The following is a 27,528-nucleotide window of genomic DNA, read 5'->3' as shown; positions in this document are numbered from 1 at the left end:
ATCCAAATACAGAAAGGTACCAGACAGGGGTGTCCATTGTCCCCACTCCTATTCATCTTGACTCTAGAAATATTAAATGACCAAATTAGAGAAAAAAAGGAAGTGAAAGGACTAAAAGTAAAAGGACAAGTCTATAAGCTTCAAGTCTTTGCGGATGATTTAGTCATTATATTGGAAGATCCACTGCACTCAATAGAAGACTTGATGGTAATGGTAAAAAATTTTGGTGACATGGCAGGAATGAGAATAAATCAAAAGAAGACCAAAATACTCACTAAAAACATGAGAGAAGAAGAAAGGCAGGTGCTAATAGAGAAGACGAACTTTCAAGAGGAAAAGTAAATTCGATATCTAGGGATACAAATCACAAAGAGGACAAGCACACTGTTTAAAGATAACTACATGAAATTGATGAAATTGATACAGAACAACTTGGAGAAATGGGATAAACTAAAACTATCAATGTTGGGAAGAACTGCAACGATTAAAATGAACATCTTGCCAAAAATTTTATTTTTATTCCAATCAATTCCTATCATACTAAAACAGTCATTTTTAAAAGAACTTAACAAGATAATCATGAGATTTATATGGCAAGGAAAAAATCAAGAATTAAAATTAAGGCAATGCAAGATGCTAAACAGAGGGGTGGCTTTGGTCTTCCGGATTGGGTTCTGTATTATAGAGCTTGTATCCTAGATTGGATAAGAGAATGGGTAACTTGGAAGGACACGATTTGCAATTAGGATGGCATGCTTATCTATGGTATAAAAAGGATAAAGAACAAAAGAATTTTAACTCACACGTGATAAGAAGAGCGTTATTGGGAATGTGGAGAAAGATTATACAACAAATTTACTACAAAATACCTGTATGGGTGTACCGATTGAGGCTTTTACACAACCTAGATTCATGACAAAAGTAAACTTACTAAGATATCAAGATTTACTAAAAAAAGATGGGGAATTAAGGTCTAAGGAAGAACTAGAATTACAGAATGTTTATATAGATTGGTGGCCTAGAGCACAGCTAGAATCTAGATATGCAAAAGATAAAATAGAGGGTTTCTATTGAGAGCAAACGTTTTTTGATAAGCTGCTGTTGGGTTCAAAAGAACAAATTGTTAAGAAAATGTATAACTATATGTTGGAAATTAAAATGCAGGATGAAATGGTTAAGGAATGCATGATAAAGTGGGCACAAAATATAGGGCATAATATTGATATTGACCAATGGCTGAAAATATGGCAAAGTAACATAAAACTTACAAGATCGGTTAATTTTAAAGAGAATATATATAAAATGTTTTATAGGTGGCACATGACCCCAGAAAAACTGTCAAAGATTTATACAGATGTATCAAATAATTGTTGGAAATGTGAAACACAAGTGGGAAGTTATTATCATATGTGATGGTCATGCGAAAGAGCGAAAAAATACTGGAAAAGAGTACATGTTATGTTACAACAAATATTGCTCTGTAATGTGCCATTAACCCCAGAATTGTTCCTATTGAGTATGATACCTGATAATGTGGACAAATCAAAGGAATATATAGTTGTGTATATTGTTACAGCAGCTAGAATTTTATATGCTAAAAATTGGAAAACTCTGACAATACCGAAGCAAGAGGATCTGATTGAAAAAATACAGGAAATAGCAGAAATGGATATTTTATCAGAAGTCATGAAGGATTATCCCCTACAAAAGGAGACAGAAAGATGGGACCTATTCAATAAATGGACTAAATTAACAGGCAACGTGTAAATAGCATACATGGAAATGAGAACTTAAGCTAGAAGGCAGAAAAGAGTAAACAGAATAATGTAATATGGCAATAAGTATAGAATGGTTGTTAGTATGTTATTGTCTCTCCTCTTCCTCATAAATTCCAAGTTCCCTTTTCCCTTTTGTCACCCCTTATATTAAAAAATAAAAAATTAGAAAAAAAAAGATTTATGTCAAAGGTGTGATGTGTGTCAAAGGCAGGGGAATAGCAATGATAGGACTAAAGCAATGCTATCCCCTTTACCAATCATTTCTACCCCACTCCAATGCATTGGTCTGGACATCATAGTACCATTGCCCAGAGTCACCCAAAGGGGGAACCAATTTATCTTAACCATCATTGATTATGCCACACGGTACCCTGAGGCTATTCCTTTGAGGAATATTGAGACTCATACTGTGGCTGATGTCTTGGCTTAGTTATATGAGCCGTATGATCAAGCCCTACTATAGGGAGAACATGGTTCTGTTTGCCATGAAAGTAGCAGACCATGAAAAACATGAATTACTATATTGGGAAGGGAGGGGGAAAGCAAGATATAACCCTGAAGATGAGCAACAAAAAGAAGGTAATGAAATACCAACGGGTCTTCTCCAACAAACCAGGGGTAGCCAAGGGAGTGGTGCACAAGATTGATACAGGAGATGCACCCCCACAAGCGGTCACTCCTTATAGAGTTACTGGGCCATATGTCGATAAGGTGCGCAAGAAGCTGAACCATGTAACCAAGCTGGATGCGTATCCGATGCCCAGATTAGATGATCTAATAGAGACCATAGGGGGATGTCAATACATATCCTGCCTAGATCTAGTGAAAGGGTTTTGGCAAGTGAGAATAGACCCCAAAGATCAGGAGAAGACAGCCTTCTGTAGCCCTTTCGGTTTATATGAGTTCTGTGTCCTGAGTTTTGGATTGAGAAACTTGTAAGCAGCCCCTTATCTCCAAAGAGATTTACGGGGGTGCCGGAGACTGGGATGAGTCCAAAATTCAGACAAACCTCTGAATGCTGAGCAGAGCCACTTAGGTCTCAGCCAGGTCCTGTCTAAACTTCTTCCTCAAAAGCCAATCTCCTTTATTAAGAAAGCAACACACACAGACAAATCCATGAGTTATACTCAGAATAATCTGGCTCTAAATCTTTGGTAGCAAACACACATGGCCAATTAGACATACAGCTAGTCTGTACAAGAACCAATGCATGCAGATTAAATCATTACTGCTTTATTGAAAATAATTGCTTTAGAAAAGGTTTCAGTTGATGGTAAAATAGTTCAGTAGGTACATTTTCATATCAAGACAAACGGAATACTCCCCTCCCCACTCCAGCTATAAAAATAAAGAAATAGAATTATGCTAACTAATAAAAAGCATAACACAGTCCATCTCACGTGTCTTGGGTCTTCATAGGCTGATGCTAGATGAAATCCCGTTGACTTCCATCAGTCCATGGTAGGAAAAATAGTCCATAGTAAAATTACAATCCATTATGGGAAAAAGCACATGTCTGACCTTTCTCAGTCCAACTCCATCTTTTTTCCACTCATTACCAACTCCCTTCTTCTTCCCAGAATTCTTCATAAGGAACACCCCCTCCTGGGTCTTGTTGTCCCGCCTAACTTTCTCATGAGAGTTTGAGAGTTGTTATCATGTTTTGTGGCAGAATTATTTTGACTACGAAAGTCTCTGCTCTCTACTCATCTTAGCAACGAGATAATCAGAGAGCGAAGCTTCTCTGAAACAGCATGAAAAACTTTCCTACTACAGAACAGACTTTAAATCAATATGGATGCTATTGGGACAATCTTAGGACTACATATCCCATTCTAATACACATAAAAACACAAATCATCACAAAACTCACCAGCAACTTTTCAGAGACTCATGGACAAAACTCTGCAAGGGCTTAGCAACTTCACAGTGGCTTACATCGATGATATAGAGATCTTTAGTCACACCTGGAAAGATCACCTGTATCACCTGGAGACAGTGCTGCAGAGAGTGCAAACAGCTGGGCTAACAGTGAAAGCTAGTAAATGCCAGCTGGGTAGCCCCGAGCTGAAATATTTAGGCCATATAGTAGGGGGCGGTAGAATTAAACCCCTAGAAGCCAAAATTGAAGCTATTAGCAACTGGCCTAGACCCGCCATCCGGAAAAAGATCAGATCTTTTCTAGGGTTAGTTGGCTATTACAGGGGTTCATTCCTAGATTTAACGAAATAGCCGCTCCTTTATCTGACCTAACACGCAAGAAGAGTGCAGATAGTATCCAGTGGACCAGCAGCTGTTCATTCCCAGATTTAGTGAAATAGCCGCTCCTTTATCTGACCTAACACACAAGAAGAGTACAGATAGTATCCAGTGGACCAGCAGCTGTTCATTCCCAGATTTAGTGAAATAGCCGCTCCTTTATCTGACCTAACACGCAAGAAGAGTGCAGATAGAATCCAGTGGACCAGCAGCTGTGAGGAGGCGTTCATGAAGCTGAAGGAGGCATTGATGACCCACCCAGTCTTAAGAGCTCCAGACTTCCAGCGCGAGTTCACCACCTTCACCAATGCATCCAACACCGGGTTAGGAGCCGTGCTGAGCCAGAAGGACGACAGCGGAGAACTTCATCCCATGGCGTACCTGAGCAAGAAGCTGCAGGCAAGCGAAATACATCTTTCTGCCTTTGAAAAAGAATGTCTTGCAATAGTGTACGCTCTTCGGAAACTCAAGCGATATATATGGGGGAGACATTTTGTCCTGTGTACTGACCATTCCCCATCATTATGGTTAAGGACCCTAAAAGCCAATAACAGCAAGCTGATGAGATGGGCCATGATTCTTCAGGACTTTGATTTTGAAGTACGTGTAATAAAAGGTACTCAAAATGGTGTTGCTGATGCCCTCTCGAGACCAGAAGACTAGAGAAGAAATGAAAGGACTCTAATATAATGGTGAAAGTAATAAAATGCTAATGTACACGTGAAAACATGTTATATGCTGTGTATTCAAGAGCAATTATATGTACGTTTTTTAAATGTTATGGTATGTTATTAAGTTTGCACCTGTATAGACAATGTAAGTGTTGAGATATGTTATGAAACTAGTAACTAAATTGCAAATTTAATGTATTAAGATGTTGAATTATTGTTTAGGTGAACGTTGTGTTAAGTTTGAGGGTAATGTTATGTGAATGTTGTGGTAAGTGTGAGTGTAATATTGGGATAAAGTAATATTGTCAAGCTCCTTGTTGTTCATGAGGGTAAAGCACTATAGCTTTTTCCCCATGAAACAACTTGTTAAGGGGGGAGGTATGTAGCATTCAGCCCTGCCCTCACCTGTCCATCACAGCTGAGCTGTGGAAAAGGAGCCAATGAGGGAACAGAAGGTGGTGCTAAGGGGGGGGGTGGCTTGGTTATAAAGGGGTGTGTATGGAGATATGAGATGAGTTATGAGTTATGTGAGAGAGAGGTGATTAGTGAGTCTGTGGGCCTGTGAGCCAAGAAAGGCCTGAGCCAAGACGGGAAACTCCCATGACTTCGAGCAGCCGATCTCTCTAGGACAGGATCCGAGGGCTCAGCCGGGATTTATAACAATATTCATGGCGATGGAAGGGCCACAAGATCTCCCCACCCCATCCTCCATCTGCTGGCCTTGGGGCAGCCACGAGGGCCCTTCCTTTCTCCTGACCTTCGGAGACAGAGCCCAACCCTTGGCTGGATCCCCAGTGAGAGGCCCTCCCCTTTCCTTTCCTTTCCCCACCAGGTCGCAAAGAGAAGAATCAGAATTATACAGACCCACTTCTGATGCTGCTAGAAAAAACCACATGTGAAAAAGGAAGGAAGGAAGAGAGAGAGAGAGAGAGAAGTGAAGCCTGCCAATGGCAGAAAATCTATTTCCAGCTTCTCGGGGTGTAGATATTCCCCATTGGTAGAAATATGTGCCTCCAATGTGAACAAAAATAGCAGTCTACTCGCAAGTAAAATATAATGAATTGACTGTTTTAAATGACAAGTTGTATATCTTAGTTAAGAATTCAGCAACTTCATTTCTCAGTTCCTTAATAACCGTTGGGTGGATGCCATCTGGGCCCGGTGACTTATTGATTTTTAATTTATTGATTAGGTTTAAAAATCTTCTATTTTAATCTGATTCAATTCATTAGTCAGCAAGAGTTGTTTGGGCAGCGGAATCTGCCTAAAGTCTTCTGTTGTGAAGACAAATTCAAAGAACTCATTTAATTTCTCTGCAATCTCCAAGTCTCCCTTTACTTCCCCTTTCCGTCCCTCCTCATCCAGAGGGCCAATCACTTTTTTTCTTTTTATTAAACACAAGCATACAAAACAAACGGAAAACATATATGCGGGGGAATAAATCCAACTAACATATGAACCTGACTACATAAACCATATTGCCCTTCTAAGCATCTTTTGGCCACATCCATTTAATATATAATTCTGACTACATAAACCCTAAAGATTAACATAAATAAATTGTCTAATATATAAACTTAAACCTGTATTGATCTTATATTCAAGTCATTCTTAGTTGCATAGACCAATTATAGTTCATAAGTTACTTAGTATCTTCATGTTTCTAACTTGTCAGCAATACCTTCTAAACAACTGTGATCAGAAAATGTAATCTAAGCATTACCTATACTTATTAACCATTTAAGACATTCAACAAGTAACTTCCCCATTTTTATTATATTTCTTTGCTCCATGTATAAACCAGGGATTTTTAATTATTTATAGCCTTGTGAATCTAGGAATTCATTTATTTCATTCTTTTTACTGGCTTTTAAAGTGCTATCTATAAAGTCCCTATATATTCTTCCACCTGCGTACACCTCTAACCAGAACTCATCATAAACAATTCTAATTTCATCATAAAGGTAGCTTAACCATACACACCTCCCCACACAGAAGCTCCAGGCCAGCTCAATACATTTCTGTAAGATCCCCACTTTTACAGGTAAAAAGACATTGTAAGTCTAATCTTGTCTATATAATCAATATGGTGACTCACTCATATTTAAGCTCTATATATAAACCATAAGAGCCAAAGCATCTAATATTATTATTTTCATTAACCTTTCTGGAATTTATATCTACATATATTTATCTACCTTTTAGCTTCCCCCAAGCTTTCCAACAAAAGGAAAACATCTCCTTCTCCTTCATTGACTGTGCAAAAGCCTTTGACCTGGGGTTCAGTCCGAGGTAGCCAGCTCAAGGTTGACTCAGCCTTCTATCCTTCCGAGGTTGGTAAAATGAGTACCCTGCTTGTTGGGGGGCGGCAATGTGTAGCCTGCATAAATAACTTGTAAACCACCCAGAGAGCGTTTGAAGCACTAGGGGCAGTATATAAGCAACACGCTTTGCTTTGCTTTGCCTGTGTAAAACCACAGCAAACTATGGCAGGTTCTTAAAGAAAGGGGAGTGCCTGACCACCTCATGTATCTCCTGAGAAATCTATATATGGGACAGGAAGCAATGGTTGATTGGTTCAATATTGGGAAAGTACAAGGCTGTATATTGTCCCCCGGCTTATTTAACTTATATGCAGAATACATCATGCAAAAGGCTGGACTGGAGGAATCCCAAGCCGGAATCAAGACTGCTGGAAGAACTATCAACAACCTCTGATATGCAGATGATACCACTCTGATGGCAGAAAGTGAGGAGGAATTAAAGAACCTCCTATGATGGTGAAAGAGAGCGCAAAAAATGGTAAAAAAAACTAAGATCATGGCCACTGGTCCGAACACTTCCTGTCAAATAGAAGGGGAAGATACAGAGGCAATGACAAATTGTTCTTTATTGGGCTCTATGATTGCTGCAGATGGCGACAGCAGCCACAAAATTAAAAGACACCTGCTACTTGCGAGGAAAGCAATTATAAACCTAGACAGCATCTTAAAAAGCAGAGACATCACCTTGCCGACCAAAGTCCGAGTAGTCGAAGCTATAGTTTTTCCTGTACTGATGTAGGGAAGTGAGAGCTGGACCATAAAGCTGACAGGCAAAGAATTGTTGCTTTTGAACTGTGGTGCTGGAGAAGGCTCTTGAGAGTCTAGTAGACTGCACGGAGAACAAACCTATCCATTCTGAAGGAAATCAACCCTGAGTGCTCACTGGAAGGACAGATCCTGAAGGTTCCTAGTGTGGGTCCTTTGATGTAACCTAAGATGACCACTCTGACTAAAGCTGTTTCCACATTCCATGCATTTATGTGGTTTCTCCCCAGTGTGGGTCCTTTGATGTACTCTAAGGTCACCATTCCGACTAAAGCTCTTTCCACATTCCATGCACTTATGTGGTTTCTCCCCAGTGTGGGTCCTTTGATGTACCCTAAGCTGACCACTCTGACTAAAGCTCTTTCCACATTCCATGCATTTATGCGGTTTCTCCCCAGTGTGGGTCCTTTGATGTAACCTAAGGGCACCACTGTGACTAAAGCTCTTTCCACATTCCATGCATTTATGTGGTTTTTCTCCAGTGTGGGTCCTTTGATGTAACGTAAGGTTAACACTGTGACTAAAGCTCTTTCCACATTCCATGCATTTATGTGGTTTCTCCCCAGTGTGGGTCCTTTGATGTAACCTAAAGGAATCACTGCGACTAAAGCTCTTTCCGCATTCCATGCATTTATGTGGCTTTTCCCCAGTGTGGGTCCTTTGATGTAATCTAAGGTCACCATTCCGACTAAAGCTCTTTCCACATTCCATGCATTTATGTGGTTTCTCCCCAGTGTGGGTCCTTTGATGTCTCCTAAGCTGACCACTCTGACTAAAGCTCTTTCCACATTCCATGCATTTATGTGGTTTCTCCCCAGTGTGGGTCCTTTGATGTACACTAAGATGACCACTCTGACTAAAGCTCTTTCCACATCCCATGCATTTATGTGGTTTCTCCCCAGTATGGGTCCTTTGATGTACACTAAGATGACCACTCTGACTAAAGCTCTTTCCGCATTCCATGCATTTATGTGGCTTTTCCCCAGTATGGGTCCTTTGATGTAATCTAAGGTCACCATTCCGACTAAAGCTCTTTCCACATCCCATGCATTTATGTGGTTTCTCCCCAGTGTGGGTCCTTTGATGTACCCTAAGATGACTATTGTGACTAAAGCTCTTTCCACATTCCATGCATTTATGTGGTTTCTCCCCAGTGTGGGTCCTTTGATGTCTCCCAAGCTGACCATTCTCACAAAAGCTCTTTCCACATTCCATGCATTTGTACAGTTTCTTCCCTGTGTGAGTTTGATGTGAACGCAGATTTCTTCTCCTGCTGAAATTCTTTTCACATTCCATGTTTTTGTATGATTTCTCCCCAGGGTGAGTTCTTTAATCTGAACTAGCAGCACTGGTCTGACGCTGTCTTCACACTTCAGGAGTTTAAGCCATTTCTGTTTTAGCTCATGGGTTTTTCCATGCTTTTCTTCCTGGCTTCACACTTGACTCTTTTCAGGGCCAGAAGAAGTGGCTCTCAATAATTCTGGCCATCGAGTTTGTTACCTGATAGAGAACAAAGAAGATATTTTGAGAATATAGCACAGAGCAGAAACTAACTGGAGGTCAAACCAAAGAGCTTGCTCTGTCTTTGACTCCTTTGAAAGGCATATGTCTCCTGAAGGCTTTACAGGCAACATTTGAAAAATTAGCCGTATTGTGCAAACAGCATGGACTCACCTTGCCTGAACTGATACTTCCAAAGGGACAGGGATGGGAAAATATATTGTAGTTGATTAATATTAACCACTATCTGAAATATTAATCATGGGCCATAAAGTCAATTCTGACTGATGGCAACCCTTTTGGGGGGGGGGTTTCTAGGTAGAGAATACTCAAAAGTCATTCCCCATTCCCTGTTTCTGGGACCCTGCAGTTTCCCAAGGGCCACACAGGCTGACCTTACCCATGGGAGACAGAGCAGTGAACCTCTGGTTCTGGAACCAAATATTTAAACCACAGAGCTATCCAACCAGCTTACTCAGAAATACAAGGATAGGATTTGATTAGAATTGAGGTTTTACAGGAAAAGTTCCATGGTTTACTTGCAAATTTCCTCCACAGTACAGTACAGTGGTGTCTTGCTTAACGGGTGCCCCGTTTAATGACGAAATCACATAGCAATTAACTTTTTGTGATCGCTTTGCGATGTTCCCTATGGGGAAAATCACTTTGTGATGATCGGTACCCTGTTTCGCTTACCGATCATCGCAAAGTGATGATTTTTTACCAGCTGATCGGTGGTTCCAAAATGACCGCCACGTAAAAAAAATGGCCACCCAGTGTTTTCTGGGATGGATTCCTCGCTTACCGGGCAGCAAAAATGGCTGCCGTATGGAGGATTTTAGCCCATAGGAATGCATTGAAGGGGTTTCAATGCATTCATATGGGCTTTTTAATATCACATAGCGACGAAATCACTTTGCAGCGAGTTTTGCTGCACCGATTATCATCGCTATGTGAGGCACCACTGTACTCAATTTAAAGGCATTGCAAGTCCATAAATGAATTCAAAATGGTGAACCCATGAAAGGAGAAAGTGAAGGAAGAGTTGGAAAACCTGGATTAATAAAAAAGCCACTGTTGGCTCACATTTAGCTTGCGATCTACAACAATTCCAACATCCCTCTCACTTGTAATTTTGCTGAGCTAAGTATCCCCCATCTTGTAATTGAGCAATTGGTTTCTTTTTCCAAGGTGCAGGACTTTGCACTTACCTGCGGCCAGGTAGGATCATGCCAAAAAGAGGGAGGAATATTATTAAATATAACGGTTGACAGAGTAGCAGAATCCAGCTGAACACCAAAGTATGATAGCCAAATAAGATCTTCACTGAGATTATGAATACACCAGGCACAAGGATAGTGTTGATACAGTGGGGTCTCTACTTAAGAACGTCTCTACTTAAGAACAATCCAACTTAAGAACAGCTCCATTTGCTAAATTTTGCTTCTACTTGAGAACAGAAATCCAAGATAAGAACAGGGAAAAAAAAAACCTTTCCTGTTCTTTTTTTAACCTTAGGTCATCTTAGGTTAAAAAAAATCTCCCCCTAGTGGTAGAGTATGTATTAACCAGCTTTGCATTAGTTCCTATGGGAACTAATGCTTCAATGTACGAACGCACCTCTACATAACAAAAACAAAAAAAACCCAGCCAGAACGGATTAATTGGTTTTCAGTCCATTCCTATGGGAAATTTTGCTTCAACTTAAGAACGTTTCAACTTAAGAACGCCATTCCAAAACGGATTAAGTTCTTCAGTAGAGGTTCCACTGTAGTTTCTATGGACGGAAAAGAGCAGATACGGATTAAATGGTTTTCAATGCATTCCTATGGGAAATGCAGATTCAACATAAGAACTTTTCAACTTGAGAACCAGCTTCCAATACGGATTAAGTTCTTAAGTAGAGACCCCACTGTAGTAGATATTCTATTATGAACAATATATACAGGCAAGTTTTCAGTTCCAAAATAATGCACAGTAGTTTTCACAGAGTTTTAGTGCATATATCAGTAACAAAGTCATTTAAATAAGTTCAGTAGTTGAATACCATAAGTTCCTTCCAGCTTGCCAGAGTTCCTTCTCTTATCAAGCACGTAGACACGGCTTCCACCAGGATTCTCAGCAACAGGAACAATACGATTCTTCTCTACAGTTTCTCCAACAGTATCACCAGCAACAATCCACAACAACCCACAGATTGTGTGTCCTAGTGCTGCTAATTTTATCCTAGTATTGTCCAATCCTACGTTTACATTCACAGCTGTAACAATCACCTCAGCTGTGTATATTCAAGCTTTGCTTTACTTTACACTTCTGATTCTGACAATACTTATGGTCATTTTACAAACTTGATTTAACAATTCTATTCAGGTTGTTTCCCCAACCTGACAATGGTGAGGGTTTTTGGGCTAGTTTTTTTTTAAAAGGAAAATAGTTAAAGTTTGAGGATCTGTTACTATTGGGTGTTGCTTTGCTAGGGTATGTCCTCAGAGTATGGGACCAAATGGAGATGTGATGCTAAAATGGAATGGTTTAAAGTCTTGATAAATAAAGATAAATGTTAAGGGATGAAGAGGAAGATAAGTTAAACCCTACCAAGAATGAAAGAAGATATAATATTACAACCCCTTCATGGATTGCTGCCTTGTTGTGGGGAAGGGGCTTGAGTAACTCAGGGAAGCTACGGGCTATGCCGTGCAGGGACACCCAAGACAGACAAGTCATAGTGGAGAGTTCTGACTAAACACAATCCATAGAGTATGAATTGGCAAGCCACATCTTTGCCAAGAAAACCCCATGAACAGAAACAAAAGGTTAAAAGATATGATGCTGGAAGATGGGCCCCTTAAGTTGGAAAGTGTCCAACATGTTACTGAGGAAGAGCAGAGGACAAGTACAAGTAGCTCCAGAGCTAATGAAGTGGTTGGGCCAAAGCCGAAAGGACACTGAGCTGTGGATGTGAAAGGAAGGTCCGATGCTGCAAAGAAAAATACTGCATAGGAACCTGGAATCTAAGATCTACGAACCTTGGTAAGCTGGATGCAGTCAAACACGAGACGGCAAGACTAAACATTGACATCCTGGCAGTAAGTGAACAAATGTGGACAGGAATGGGCGAATTCAGTTTAGACTATTATCATATCTACTTCTGTGGGCAAGAATCCTCTAGAAAACATGGAGTAGCCCTCATAGTCAACAAAAGAGTGGGAAAAGCTGTAATGGGATATAATGTCAAAATGATATAATGATTTAAATACGAATCCAAGGCAGACCTTTCAACATCACAGTCATCCAGGTTTATGCACCAACCACCAATGCTGAGGAGACTGAAATTTTATGAAGATTTACAACACCTTCTAGAACTGACACCAAAGAAAGATGTTCTTCTCATTATAGGGGTTTGGAATCCTAAAGTAGGGAGTCAAGAGATAAAAGGAACAACAGGGAAGTTTGGGCTTGGAGTTCAAAACAAAACAGGGCAAAGGCTAATAGAGTTTTGTCAAGAGAACAAGCAGGTCATCACAAACACTCTTTTCCAACAACACAAGAGGCGACTCTATACATGGAAATCACCAGATGGGCAATACCAAAATCAGATTGATTACATTCTCTGCAGCCAAAGATGGAGAAGCTCTATACAGTCAGCAAAAACAAGACCTGGAGCTGATTGTGGCTCTGATCATCAGCTTCTCATAGCAAAATTCAAGCTTAAACTGAAGAGAGTAGGAAAAACCACTGGGCTACTCAGGTATAATCTAAACCAAATTCCTTACTAATACACAGTGGAAGTGAAGGACAGAATTAAGGGACTCGATTTGGTGGACAGAGTGTCTGAAGAACTTTGGATAGAGGCTCGTAGCATTGTACAGGAGGCAGCAACAAAAACCATCCCAAAGAAAAGGAAATGCAAGAAAGCAAAGTGGCTGTCCAACGAGGCCTTACAAATAGCAGAGAAGAGAAACAAAATGCAAGGGAGATAGGGAAAGTTACAGAAAACTGAATGCAGACTTCCAAAGAATAGCAAGGAGAGACAAGAGGGCCTTTTTTAAAAATATTTTTTATTTTATCACACTATAGACGTACAAACCTAACAGAGATCACACAAAACAAGCAAAAGTAATAAATACAAACACACACACACACACAGAGAGAGAGAGAGAGAGAGAGAGAGAGAGAGAGAGAGAGAAAACAACAAAACCCCACATATAGGCAGGGTGGAGGCATTTCATACAATATTATCCATTATATAAATCTGACTGCATCAGCCTTATTGCTCTTAAAAATTTGCTTGAGATGTGAGTCATCCTAAAGTTATAGTAATTCTAATGATTGATTTTTAAGATAATTCCTCTTACATCCTTGGCTAACCAATTATGTCTCAGAATATCAATATTTTACTATCATGAGAAATCCGCATTTCAGCAAAGATAAAAAACACCACAAAATATATTTATCTAATATTGGCTACTTAATCATATTATAATTCATATGTGCTTAATATCTCCATGTTAATGCTTTATACTATAATTAAGTAATCTCTAGTACTATGTTCACTCTAATATACATCTATACATACATGTATTTCATATCAGTATTTCATATATCATCATCAATTTCATATATTTTCAAATATCATCATCAGTCTTTCAAAAAGTAGGGATATTAAATGTCTCTCACCTGATATATTCAATCATGTTACAGTTTGTATATATTTTGTTTCTCAGACTACGTGCCTTAGACTCAACAGTTTCTAATGTTATATTCATCATAGACATTTCAGATTACATAATTGGAAATTCTTAATTGCCATTTGACTCCAAACATAGTAGAAATTACTTGCAATATATAAATCACATCCATTTTGTGTACATATGTGTGCCCCTCAAATTTATAATTTGGTTTTTATAATCATCAAATAACATTCACCCTTTTATATTTTATAAATCTTAACTCCATTGCACGGCCAGGAATTCCAAATCACTTATAACATAATAAATCTAAGGTTACATTCTTATAATTCATATTATGTTTCTCTAAGTAAAAGCTTTACAGTCTAATCTTGTGTTCATCATAGATATTTCAGATTATATAGATAAAAATTCTCAAATCCATAATTTCTATTATATTCATCAGGTAACGTTCCTCCTTTTTTAGTTTATAAATCTTAACTCTATACACAGGCCAGCTATTCCAGATCTCTTATGGCATTATTAACCTAAAGTTAAATTGCATCTTAAAGTGTACCATAAAGTCCACAATTTCTAATATTATATTCATCATAAATATTTCAGATTGTATAATTAATAATTCTTAATTGTTTATCTCCAACATAATCAAAATTACTTTGTTGTTATATTCATCAATTAACATTTTCCCTTTTATTTATAACATTATAAACCTAAAATTAGATTGGCTCCTTTTTTACTAGTTTTGAAATGCCATCTATGGAACCCTATTAGGCTATTTTCTCTCTCATTTGGTGGGCTCATCATGTTCTGCCTTTGAAGCCAAGCAATGTCTGATCTGTAATCATTTTGTTTCCCTTTCAGCCTTGCCTTTTTGCTTCTTTGTTTTGCAAATTCACCCATCGAGTTAGGACACATCTCTTTTTCACCCACCAGGACCTCTTTCTCACAATACAAATCAGTTTTCCTAACCTCCTTTTTAAAGATTTTACCCCCATTTTTAAAAACAAATAAAGTCACTCTTTCTTGTGCTGCTATAGTGGGCTGATCTGCTTCTGTTTCAATACGCTGTTCTGACGAAAATTCCCAAAGCTCTGTTGTTTCCTTCATATCCGAAAGCACAGTCTGGAGTTCAAAAAACTGAATTTCAAAATGATTCAGAATGTTCCTTTGTAAGTTCTGAAAGGCATTTATTATGTCTTCTGTTAAATCCATCATGGTTGCAAAGTAGATGAACAAAGAAGCTTTGTAATTTCGAGATATGCACCTCATTTGAAGAAACATTCCCTATTATAAAGAAAATAGCCCCCAACACAGCTTGTTTGCTTCTTCTAGCCCAGAGCCATAAAGCACTTATGTAATAAAAGTCAGATCCTCAGCAAAGCTAATGATTTATACTATCCCAGACTCCAGCTTTCACCAAATACAGTAACTTCAATTGTAGATTGTAAATTCAGTCATAATAAAACTTCCATTAAGTTCGAATCCACCTCTTGCAGCATCTTGTCTCCTTAAACCTATTACTATTATTACTATTATTACTATTATTACTATTATTTATTATTATTATTATTATTATTATTATTATTATTATTATTATTATTATTATTATCATTATTATTCTTATTCTTATTAGAAGAAGAAGAAGAAGAAGAAGAAGAAGAAGAAGAAGAAGAAGAAGAAGAAGAAGAAGAAGAAGAAGAAGAAAAGCTGTGAGTTGTTACCACCGAGGACAGGGGATAAAAAGCAAAAGTCTGTCTCTATCCTTGTCAGTTCCAGTTTCTGTTTTCCAGGCGTGATGCAGTAATAAAATACCGATCTGTCTGGGTTCAAAGCTTGTTTGCCGCTTCCAAGGTTACACTATCTTCTTTGAAATCAGCCGCTTAAGTTTATTTTGTACTTACAGAGGCGATGTTGAAACCAATTAGTCCTTGTTAATGCAGTCATTCGTAAATCTTCATGCTTCCTTCCTGTCGTGGAGCTTCACAGCTAGGACGACATTAGAAAATGGCGTTGATGGAATCCTTTGTCTGAAGGAGTGATCTGAGAGGTGGTTGCTTTCCACCCCCCAGAAGATCTCTGCTCTCCTGCGACTCAGGGTGGGCTTCTCCTAGCCTTCCCTGCCCTCCAATTTCTTGGGGAGAGTCTGGATTCACAGCATGCAGCAGAAATCTGGAGAGTCCAGATTCCTTGCTGCCTCGCTGTTTGTAGCTCCACCCCCCTCTCATCACAAGAGGGCCTTCTTAAATGAACAGTGCATAGAAATAGTGGAAAACAATAGAAAAGGAAAAAACAGATCTGTTTAGGAAAATTGGAGATATTAAAGGAACATTTTGTGCAAAGATGGACATGGTAGGATTGTTCTCCTTGCAGTCCAGGGGACTCTCAAGTGCCTCCTCCAGCATCACAATTCAAAAACATCAATTCTTCGGCGGGCAGCTTTCTTTATGGTCCAGCTCTCACTTCCATACATCACTATAGGAAAAACCTTGGATTCGTATTGACATCTGTCATTTTTGAGATTATATCCCATTACAGCTTTTCCCACTCTTTTGTTGACTATGAGGGCTACTTCATTCCTTCTACTGGATTCTTGCCCACAATAGTAGACATGATAATTTGCCCATTCCCGTCCATTTTAGTTCACTGACACCGAGGATTTCAATGTTTATTCTTGCCATCTTGTGTTTGACTACATCCAGCTTTCCAAGATCTTACATTCCAGACCTGTCCGTCTTGGGTGTCCCTGCACGGCATAGCCCATAGCTTCCCTGAGTTACTCAAGCCCCTTCGCCACGAAAAGGCAGCAATCCGTGAAGGGGGCAGCAATCCGTGAAGGGGCTCCCTCTCTTAATGCAGCCTTAATAGCATTGGCCTTTTTTGCAGCCACATCACACTGTTGGCTTGTGACCTAAGATGATTCCAAGGTCCTTCTCGCTCCTAGTACTGCTGAGCCAGGTATCCCCTGTCCTGTAATGGTGTGAAATAGTAGGGGAAACCATGGAACCCAGAGACACTCCGGCGGCCAAGAGATCAAGGGGTAGAGCAGGAGTCCCAGCACTATTACCATTCACAGAGCGACATCCCACAAGGGGAAATCCCAGAAGCTGACAGTCTGACAGTCCACCGCTACTCTCCCAAACCCAAGGCAAAGGTCAGGGCTGTTTTTTAGCAAGTGTGGATGGCAGGGAGCAGAAGAGAGGGTGTCCTGGGTAGACCATCTTCACTGCTCCCAGTCCTGCTGTCAATATTCAAGCTGCCCTTTCCTGTGGGGAACCTGGCAAATTTTTCCCCTGCTGGCAACACACTGGACCTTTTTTTTTAAAATCGTGGCCACAGAAGCACAATATCCCACATTCACACTGTCAGGTTATATAAAATAAACCAAATAAAACAAAACCTGAATTTTACAGCCATGAACACTCAGCACAGAGATCTGTGACAGAAAGTGCTCGACAAGGACACCGGAATAAACAACTTAAGAGTGAAGATGATGTCAGGTCTCTGACCACCGACTGGACAGTGTGGGATAGTCTATATGGCCACTGGGTCATGACTTCTTTCTCTTGGCTCATGGAGAAGGTTGTGGACTTTTACGCCGTTGCTGATTTTTATAAATGGCAATAGACTTAGTTGCTAGAAGTCTAGTCTCTCTGCCTGATTTTCTTGACTGCTGGGACTGGAACAAGGGGCTTCGGAAACAGGCGCTGCTAAAAAACTGTGCCACTCTGATATAAGCACTACTGAGGGACCCAAAGCAGCTCAGAACATTAAGTCACACTGTTAAAAACACTGTAAGTTAAATATTAGAATACAAATTATTGGACGAAATTGGCAACTACAGGGCCGTCGCCAATGTTTCTTTCATGAGCAAAGTGGTCGAGAGGGTGGTGGCTGATCAGCTTCAGGCTCACTTGGATGAAACAGATGCCCTGGATCCATTCCAGTCGGGCTTCAGGCCACACCACGGTACAGAGACGGCATTGGTCGCCCTGTGTGATGACCTGTTGAGGGAGGCCGACAGGGATAAAATGTCTCTGCTGGTCCTCCTCGACATCTCAGCGGCCTTTGATACCGTCGACCACACTATCCTCCTGGGTAGGCTCTCCGAGTTGGGAATTGGTGGCTTGGCACTCGCCTGGTTCCGTTCCTTCTTGGGGGACCGTCCCCAGAGAGTGCAACTTGGGGAGAGGGTCTCGGCCCCGTGGAGTCTCAATTGTGGGGTTCGATTATCTCCCCAATGCTGTTTTACATCTACATTAGGCCGCTGGGAGGGGTCATCAGGGGTCTGTGGGGCTTCGTGTCATCAATATGCCGATGACACCCAGCTATATATTTCCTTTTCACCAACTGCAGGTGATGCCGTCCTGTCCCTACAGCGCTGCCTGGGGACCGTACTGCAATGGATGCAGGAAAATGGGCTGAGGCTGAATCCGGACAAGATGGAGGTTCTGAGGGTGGGTGGCCCCGTGGTTGACGGTTTGGGTGATTCTCTCATGTTTGGGGGGTTGACGCTGGCCATGAAGAGTGGGGTCCGCAGCCTGGGCGTACATCTGGACCCGACACTCACCATGGAAACGCAGGTGGCATCGGTAGTCCACACTGTCTTTTTTCAACTATGGTGGATTGCCCGGCTGTGGCCCTATCTCGACACGGGGGCACTCACTACCTTGGTGCATGCGCTCCTAATCTCAAGATTAGACCACTGTAATGTGCTTTACATGGGGCTGCCTTTGAGGCTGATGTGGAAACTTCAGGTGGTGCAGAATGCGGCGGCCAGACTCCTCACTGGAGTGAGAAAATACCAACATATTTCTCCAACTCTGGCTGCATTGCATTGGCTGCCCATTCGTTTCCGCGTCGACTTCAAAGTCTTAATGCTTACTTACAAGGTCCTAAACGGTTTAGGACCTCAATATTTGGCGGAATGCCTGCTCCCACCAAGGTCTACGCGGATCACCCGCATGAGTCAGGAGGTGAGGCTGAGGAGCCTGACACTGAGAGAGGCCTGGAAGGAAAAGACACGAAACTGGGCCTTCTCGGTGGTGGCTTCTCGCCTCTGGAACAACCTCCCTTCAGCCTTCCCTATGCTGGGAATGTTTAAAACCCAATTAAAAACATGGTTGTACATCCAGGCCTTCCCTCCAGTCAATACAGTGGTGCCTCGAATAGCGATGTTAATCCGTTCCGCAAAAAACATCACTATTGAATTTCTTCGCTATTCAAAACATGGTTTCCCATTGAAATGCATTGAAAGCCGGCTAATCCATTCCAATAGGAACGAATTGCCGTCGCTAATGGAAAATCTCCATAGGAAACCTCGCTATTCAAAACACGGTTCCCCGATTGAAATGCATTGAAACCTATTCAGTGCATCTCAACACGGAAAAAAAATCAACAACAAATTAAATAAGGATCAGAACAAGGTCAAATTGGGTTAACAAAGGATTTAATAAGTGCACTTTACAATCTCAAACATTTCAAACTGGAAACCTTAATTTTAAACCGTTTAAGAAATAGCGAACACGAACTGTGGTTCCTCCATTGAAATGCATTGAAACCATTTGATAATCACCCATAGGAAAAATGGCTAATCAAAGTGAAAAAATGCCCTGAGAACCACATCGCTATTCGGTTTTTTCATTAATAGAGGTGCTCGCTATTCGAGGCACCACTGTAGCTGATTTCTTTTCTATTCCTTCTTATTTTATTCTCACTCTATTTTATTGTAACTGTATCAAATGATTATGTAATGTTCTTGTGTTTTATTGTTTTATCCTATACTGTAAGCCGCCTAGAGTGGTTGAGTAGACCAGATAGGCGGGGTATAAATCAAATAAATCAAATAAATAAATAAATAAAAATTAAAAATTAAACAATATATGATTTAAAATATAATTAAAATATTAAAACAGGAAAAAAATAGTATTATCTGCTTAAATGGGGTGCAGGGATTCATAATTGTTAAAAGCCTGCCTGAAGAGATGGGTCTTTAGCTTTTTTCGGAAGGATAAACAGGGAAGGTCCCTTTCCTGATCTCCCGAGGGAGAGCGTGCCATGGCCTGAGGGCTGCCACCGAGAAGGCCCTCCTCTCCCGTGTTCCCATCAGCTGTCCTTGGCCTGGCAATGGGGCTGAGAGGAGGGCCCTTTCTCCTGATCTTAATCCCCAAGAAGGCGCATATAGGGAGATACCGTCCTTCAGGGAGCCTGGGCCCAAGCTGTTGCATTACTTAACAGGAAAGAGATCCTTAAATTAAATTTCCTATTCTGGATGTTACCAATAAAGATTACTGACAAGAATGGCAAGTGATGATTAACCCCTCTGACCAAAGTGGTTGAGACATTTTCCATAAATTATTAAATGGGTGTATAAAAGATTGGATGAAGCGGATACAAGATAGCAATCAAATAGGGAAGCTGGTGGGAGAAGGGAGGATTTCATGACTAAAAATAGTTTAGTTAGGAAAATGGGCAAAAGAATGGAAAAGGAAGAAAGTAGAAAAAATGTGAAATTTGAGGAAACTATTAAAAAAGACTGAAGTTAGAAGCAATGAAAAATAGAAAGGAGATTGTAAGTGAAATGTGCAAACCGAGAGAAGAGGCAGAATATAAACCCCCAGGTGTTAAAAGGAAGACATGGTTAAAGAAACTGAAGGGAAAGATTGGAGTAAAACATGGAATATTTATTTTATTATTTATTTATGTATTTATTTATTGAACTTCTATGCCACCCATCTAGACATAGTCTACTCTGGGCGGCTCACAGAACACAAAGTAAATATATTAGCAGTTAACAACACATACTGTAGATACTAATTTAAGATGGAGAGAATAAAAAGAAATTTAAATAGTGCCCGGAGGGAAGGCCTGTCTGAATAACCAGGTCTTGGTTTTTAAAAATGCCCAGCGAGGGGGCCAAACGGATCTCTGATGGCAAGCTGTTCCAAAGTCGAGGGGCCACTGCCAAGAAGGCCTGGTGTCTCGTCCTTTCTTTCTGGACCTCCCTCGGCCTTAGGCTCCTCAGGCGCCCCTCCTGACTAGAACGGGTGATACGAGTAGAGCTAGGTGGGAGGAGGTCTCCGGCCAAGTATCGAGGTCCTAAACCATTTAGGGCTTTGTATGTAATCATTAACACTTTGAAACCAACGTGGAACCGAACGGGCAGCCAGTGCAAGGCGGCCAGGGTGGGAGTGATGTGTTGGTGTTTCCTCACCCCACTAAGAAGTCTGGCCACCGCATTCCGTGCCATTCGGAGTTTCCGCATCAATCTCAAAGGTAGCCACACGTAGAGAGCATTACAGTGGTCTAATCTCGACATAAAGATAGGGTAATCTGTCAAAGATGAAAATAGGTGGAGCGGACCACAGACGCCACCTGTGTTTCCATGGTGAGCGCCTGGTCCAGATAGATCCCCAAGCTGCGAATCTCACTCTTCGCAGTAATAACAGAATTATGAAGCATAAGGGTAAAAGAAAATTGCTATAGAGTAAAATGGAGATGGCACTTAATTCCGGTGGCATTGAATATATTAAATAATAATGCATCATCTCTGTGCTGGAGGTGTTTTATAGGAGATTAGGGAAAAAACTCGATTGAATCCATGATTGCCTTATTGAATATGGTTAATAACCAAGGGAAGAAAGAAGAAAAGGAATTAGCTATTAAATGGTGCCTATGGCAAGGCTCATCTTTGCAAGGAACAGGAAAAGCGATTATCAAATTAACCTTGAGGAACGGTATAGAAAAATGTGGAATGTGGCCATTGATGACAATGGACCAGTGAAATAAAAATTAGGAGATGGATACTGGAAACTAGTAAGAGCCATGTGCTTTTGGAGAGAAACAGGGTGCTAAAAATGCAAAAATAACCATCATCCTAACCCTAACTCTAACCTAGTCCCTAAGGGAAAGGTGGCAAGAGGTGGAGAAAGGTGGACGTGAGTAATGTGGGTTAATTTGAGCTCATGGGATGGTGTGTATTGTCATTTGTATCCTCTATTTTCTCTTTGTGATTTTCTTTTCAATAATGGAGGTCCATCGGATCCTATACTCTCTGTCTCTGTGAATCTTTCACCCCTTGATCTGACACTGGGATTCAAAATGGAAACATTTTCCCTCAATGTCCTCTCCTTATGACCAAAGACCATCATCCTCAAACATTATTTCAATGATGTTTCTGCAAGAGATTCAATAAGTTCTAGGGAAATGATGGACAAAGATCTTGGCAATTTTTTTTTTAAATGTGGGAACCTTGGAAGAGTAATCCTCAACCCACATTTATGTATGTACGTTTGTATGTGTGTATATATGTATGTGTGTGTATGTACGTGCTCCATCTATCACTTGCTTAAAGCAAGTGGCACCTTCTCTAAAATCCATGCCTGTAGCCCGATAAATGCACAAACGCCCACACCCACACCCTGCAATCTCCCCACCTCTTAAGTTTCTTTCCAGAGGCTGTGCAAAGCTTCCCTCTTCCCTGTCAGAGCCTCCCGGCAGGAGCCCTTCTCGAGGAAGAGACCGCACGCCTCCCTCCTCCTTGGGTCTCCGGCTTTCCCTTCCCTTCCTTTCAAGGGCAGCTGAGGCTCCACACCTGGCCAGGGGAGACCCTGCCTTGGTCGTCGCAGGAAGAGGCCAAGGAGAGACAGGAAGAAGGTTGGTGGGTGTTCTCCTAGGACAGCATCAATCCTGCAAAAACTGTAACTGTAACTGTCTTTCCCTCTCCAAAAATCCCCTCATTCAGGAGTGAACTCTTCACTTCACCCTCTTGGATCCCAAAAGAGGAAAGGAGAAATTCCGGGGAGGCCCCATGCTAGGCTGTCCAGGGTTGGAATCTCACCAACAGCACCTGCTCTTGGTGACCACAAGGTTGAGCCAAGCAGGACTGGGAACCAAAAGAAAAACACTCTGCACATGTTCAGAGAGGCTCTGCTATAGACAGTAAAACTGGGACTCACGCAACCCGGGTTGAAACCCCCACATAGCCAGGAATCTCACAGTGTGTGCTTGCTTTCACAAACCAGAGGCCTCCAAAACTGGGTTGGTTGGGAGTTACTTAATCGACGACAGAATGAAGTCGACAGGACAGTCTCACAGCATATGGGGATTTCATGTCACCGTTTGGATACTGTGATGAGATGTGTTTTTGAAGTTATAATATGCTACAGTAATGGGTTTTGTAGTTATGAGTTTAGCAATAGAGAATCCATTTTGAATTAATAAAACGGTCTGTGCTGGAAAAGTACTAGTAGCAGTTTTCATCTCTGCGTTGCCAAGCTTATCACAGGCCGCAGAGAAGAAGGACATTCGTAGCCATAATATTCCAACCAGCAATCTGTAAATAACACCTGGATCTTGTGAGAAACTGAGGCAGAGACTAACACCGTTTCCTCTATCCTGATTGGTGGGTTACGTCAGGAAGAAGGAGGAGGGGTAATATCTTGTAAGTTGTAAAAATGGAGTCTTACAGAGAGAAAGCACATGGATTTTGGATATGGACATGAACATTGGAAATGGGATGTATGCCTGATATGTAAAATGGATACCTGACATGTCATATGGATGGATTACTTATGGATTACTGTTCCTTTGGAGAAGGACTTTACCCTTTATGGATTTACCTGTTTCTGATGGACTATGGAATCCTTGGACTGAGGAAGAATGTAGTTTATTTTTTAACTTAGAGGAGAGGCCTAGCCTTTCTGTTTGCTTAGAGTTTTGATTTGATAGCAGGGTTTTGATAGGAGTTCTGATACTTATGAATGGAAATGTTCTTTCTATCATCTATGCTTTTACAATAAACTAATTTTTCTTTATTTTTCTAATAAATGTGTTTTTGCTTAAGAATTGGAAGTCTGGTCTTTTGAGCAGAATAGTTTGATATTGTTACCTAGCTACCAGATAATTGGCCATACGTTACCATAATTGAGTCATTTATTTGCTTAATTACAAGCTACATTTTTTTTTAAAGTTCCTTTTTCATAGGGGACAGACTTAAAGAAAGAAGTCCAGTTTCACAGCCTGACTGGGACTGACTCACTCAGTTCATGAAGGGGTGAAATGGATTCTAACTTTTCTCTGTTCCTGGCGTTGCTAGCCTTCTAGGAGGCAGCAATAGCTCACAGATACTGTCATGAGGTCAAAATTTGTTAACTGAAACAGAGTTAGCACGGCAGGTGCAACTAGTCAAGAAAACTGGGAACTCATCCTGTATCAGCAGACGATGGAAGGTGTAAGAGAACGATGTAATGTAATTTGTCGGGGGCTGATGTGGATATAAACGAGGAGGAAGACATGCACCATTTGGTTCAGTTTGAGAGCTTATGCCATCCTGAACTCAACTGCTCTGAGAGCTCCCATTTCCTCAGAGACAGAGAGGCTGCTAGTTGGTCTCACTCTATCTCTGTCTGTATGTTTGGAAACGGACGAGTGGAAGGAACTATTTGTTTGAGAGTTCTGTTCCACCAGGACTGAAGAACTTGGGGGAGAACGCTTCAAAACCTGTCATTTCACACCATCTCAGTCTCCTTTGCACTGTCAGGCCCATCTCGGTGGCCCCTCTGGCCCTCACCAGGCACCATGGAAGGTCGGGTAGAAGGCGCCCTACAAACGCTCCCGATGGTTCCAGCGACTGGGCTAAAATTCTCTGAAATACTGATCTAAGCTTTACAATGTCTTGCATCCTGCTAATCATAGAGTTATCATTTAATAAATAAACAAACACAGTGTCGCATCTGATCTCAAAGAATGAAAGAGATCTTACCTGCTTTAAGGGAGGCTTTGGATTTCTCCTTTCGTCCAGAGAAAAGTCGGGAGAGCATCAGCTGAACCTCACCCCGTCCTTGGGAGAAAAGAAAAAAAAAAAACCCAAATCATTCTGGAGGCTTCTCGGATGGACAAAACTAAAAGCTTTCCCTTAGCACAGAAGCTAACAATCTGGCAATCTGGAGAATACAATTCTTTTAAATAATATCCTCTGGTTTATGAATGTGGGGGGGGGATTGTGTGCTTCTATGCCCACAATTCCAAAAGCCAGGAAATAGCCCAAAACTGCTGCACAATCTCGTGCCCGCCTTGCCAGCTGGAAAAAGGAGGCCGAGCCAGACAGAGCAAAGGGCGTCTCAAGGGTGGCCACACACAAGGCAGCCGTCCAGAGGGTCTAACAGCAGGGGGTCCCCCCAACCTTGGGCTTCCGGATGTTCTTGGACTTCCACTCCCAGAAATCCTGGCCAGGAGAGGCGGAAGTGAAGGCTTCTGGGAGTTGCAGTCCAAGAACATCTGGAGGCATGAAGTTGGGGACCCCTGGACTCTGCGGGAGACCCTCTTCTGCTCTTTGCCCTTCACAGCCCTGACCATGGCTTTGTGTCTGGGGGAGGAGTGGTCACTTGACAAAAAGGGGAGTCAGATTCTGGGATGTTCCCTTGCATGGTATCGCTCTGGGAACGGCAGGGGTGCTGGGGGGGGATGGACTCTTGTTCACCCCCCCGACCCTCAGCCTGTGGACTGTTTCAGGTTTCCATTAATTCCCCGTACTATTTCACAGAGGAACGAAAACCCGGAAAGAGGCTATGCAGAAGAATGTGGTGGTCCGGCACCCCCTGTGTGATGATGACACACAACTTCCGCCTGCTTTCTAAGACCCTCCAGGAGGCCCTTCGCTCAGCCTCTCTGGCCCCCAAGGTCCGGCCATCTAGCTGACCACCATCCCCTGCGCCAACGAAAGCAGAAAGACATAAAGAAGCGAAGAGGAGAAAGGCAGGATAAAAGTAATTTTGAATGAATGCATGAAAGAATGAATAAATTCTAAGGTAATTAAGAATCTAATGACTGAATTTCCTGCCTCTAAGAAAGTCTCTTCCTGGAAACCAAGAGGAGATTCAGAGAATTTCCTGGGAATATTGTTAACCCAAAATGAGCAGCAGCAAACCTCACACCAGACTCCACACACACTCGGACACAGACACACAGAGTTTTCCCAGGGTAGGAAACGGGCAGCCGCTCTCTCCCCAGGGGCTCTGCTGCCCCCCCCCAATTGTTCTGGGTGGGAAGAAGGGGGTGGGGGCGCTGAGGGTCTGGGTTCGGGTCAGGGCCTGATTCCTCAGCCTGGAACTTCCCTCCCTTGCAGGGGCATCAGCATCCGCCTTGGCTGCCAGATGGTCCACATAGAACATCATCATCATCATCCACATCCCTCCCTCCCTCTGAGCCGACCCCCTCTCTTCTCCCCCCTCCAAGCCCCATTTACCTGGGCCCCCTCCTATCCCCCCCACTCCCTCCCCCTTGCAACCCCCTCCCCCATCTCCACCCCCCCAAAAGGCCCCCCAATTCCCACTTGGGGCTTTCGAGGAACTCCCCCCCCTAAGTTTTCAACCAAACGGGTTTCCTGGGGGGGGGTCACGGCTGGAGAAGGTCCTGTGGGGGGGAGGAGAAAGGGAAAACAAGCACAACGGGGGGGGGAGAGGTGAGCCTGAGAGGACCCGGGTGCCTTGCTGGGAAGGGGGGGCTCGGAGTATCTGGATCTCGGCCCCCCCCGCCCTGACTTCCCGCCTCTCTTTCCATAGATACACAAACACACACAAGCCCCACTGAAGATTCCCTCTCTCTCTCTCTCTCTCACAGACACACACACACACACACACACACAAAGAGGGCCCGGGTGCCCCGAGGAGTGGGTATTTTTCTCCTTTTGGTGGGGAATATCTTTCTAGGGCCTCCCCACCCCCACCCCCACCCCCACCCCCACCGCTTTCTTCCCCCCCCGAAAAATAAAGGCCCCCAAATCGCTCCCACCTCCGTCCGGATCCTGAAGCGCCAAAGAAACAGCGAGAGAGGAAAAAAAGGGGGGGGAGAAAGAGGGAGGAAGGGGCACGGCCTCCACTTCCGGTTCCTGTGGTGGGGGAAACAGCACCGGAAGCAGCCCCACTCCCACTCCCTCTACAGCTTTAGTCGCTCTGCGTTCTCCGCCTCCCTTTCCCTCCCAACCAATCGCCGCTGAGAAGAGCAGGACGTGAGAGGTTGATGGGGAGGGAGGGAGAACGTAGAGCTACTAAAGTGAGAGAGGAGGAAGGGGGGGCTGCTTCCGGCCCTGCTTCCCCACCGGAAATGGAAGCTGTGCCCCTTCCCCCCTTTTCCCTCTTTTTCCGGGCGGTGGTGGGTCTTTGGGGGAGGGGGAGGGGAGGGGAGGGGGGGGTTCCTTAGAAAGATATTCCCCCCAAAAGGGAGAAAAATAGCCCCCCGCCCCCACCCGACACTTGTATCTGTTTCATCCAATTTTTTATAAACCCATTTAGGATTTTCTGCAGAATTTCTCAAGCAATCTGCTTAGAGGGAAGATTGTTGGATTTAATAATCCTCTGTAATATTACCAACTTCCAAACACGCCAGAGTTCTCAGTTTATAAGACGGTACTTTTTCCACAGCCCACTGGTTACACAGAAGTAAGCTGAGAGCACGGAGAGAACCAAAAAGGGTCTTTATGTAGCCTCTGTAAACAGGCTTCCTTCAATCGCGAGGCTTTGCTTCCTACAGTCAGGAGACTTAACATGCT

At 42.3% G+C, this 27,528-nt stretch overlaps 1 protein-coding gene across 1 annotated transcript; it reads right to left on the bottom strand.

The window, feature by feature from the left end:
* Positions 1-7,579: 7,579 nt before the first annotated feature.
* On the bottom strand, positions 7,580-26,877 carry LOC144583053 (uncharacterized). The gene is made up of 3 exons (XM_078382555.1): positions 26,772-26,877; positions 24,745-24,822; positions 7,580-9,297 (listed from the first exon to the last, which is right to left on the bottom strand). The coding sequence occupies exon 3, from the start codon at positions 9,091-9,093 to the stop codon at positions 7,912-7,914; it is 1,182 nt and encodes a 393-aa protein (XP_078238681.1). The 5' UTR covers positions 9,094-9,297; positions 24,745-24,822; positions 26,772-26,877; the 3' UTR covers positions 7,580-7,911.
* Positions 26,878-27,528: the final 651 nt, after the last annotated feature.

This window comes from Pogona vitticeps, chromosome Z (genome assembly GCF_051106095.1).
Source record: "Pogona vitticeps strain Pit_001003342236 chromosome Z, PviZW2.1, whole genome shotgun sequence".
NCBI lineage: Eukaryota > Metazoa > Chordata > Lepidosauria > Squamata > Agamidae > Pogona > Pogona vitticeps.
Note: the sequence above shows the minus strand (reverse complement) of the source record. Positions and strands in the feature narration are given on the sequence as shown.

Bases quoted from the DNA above. Each gene is read 5' to 3' on its own strand.
- LOC144583053 (XM_078382555.1), bottom strand. From the start codon at position 9,093: ATGGAATGTGAAAAGAATTTCAGCAGGAGAAGAAATCTGCGTTCACAT.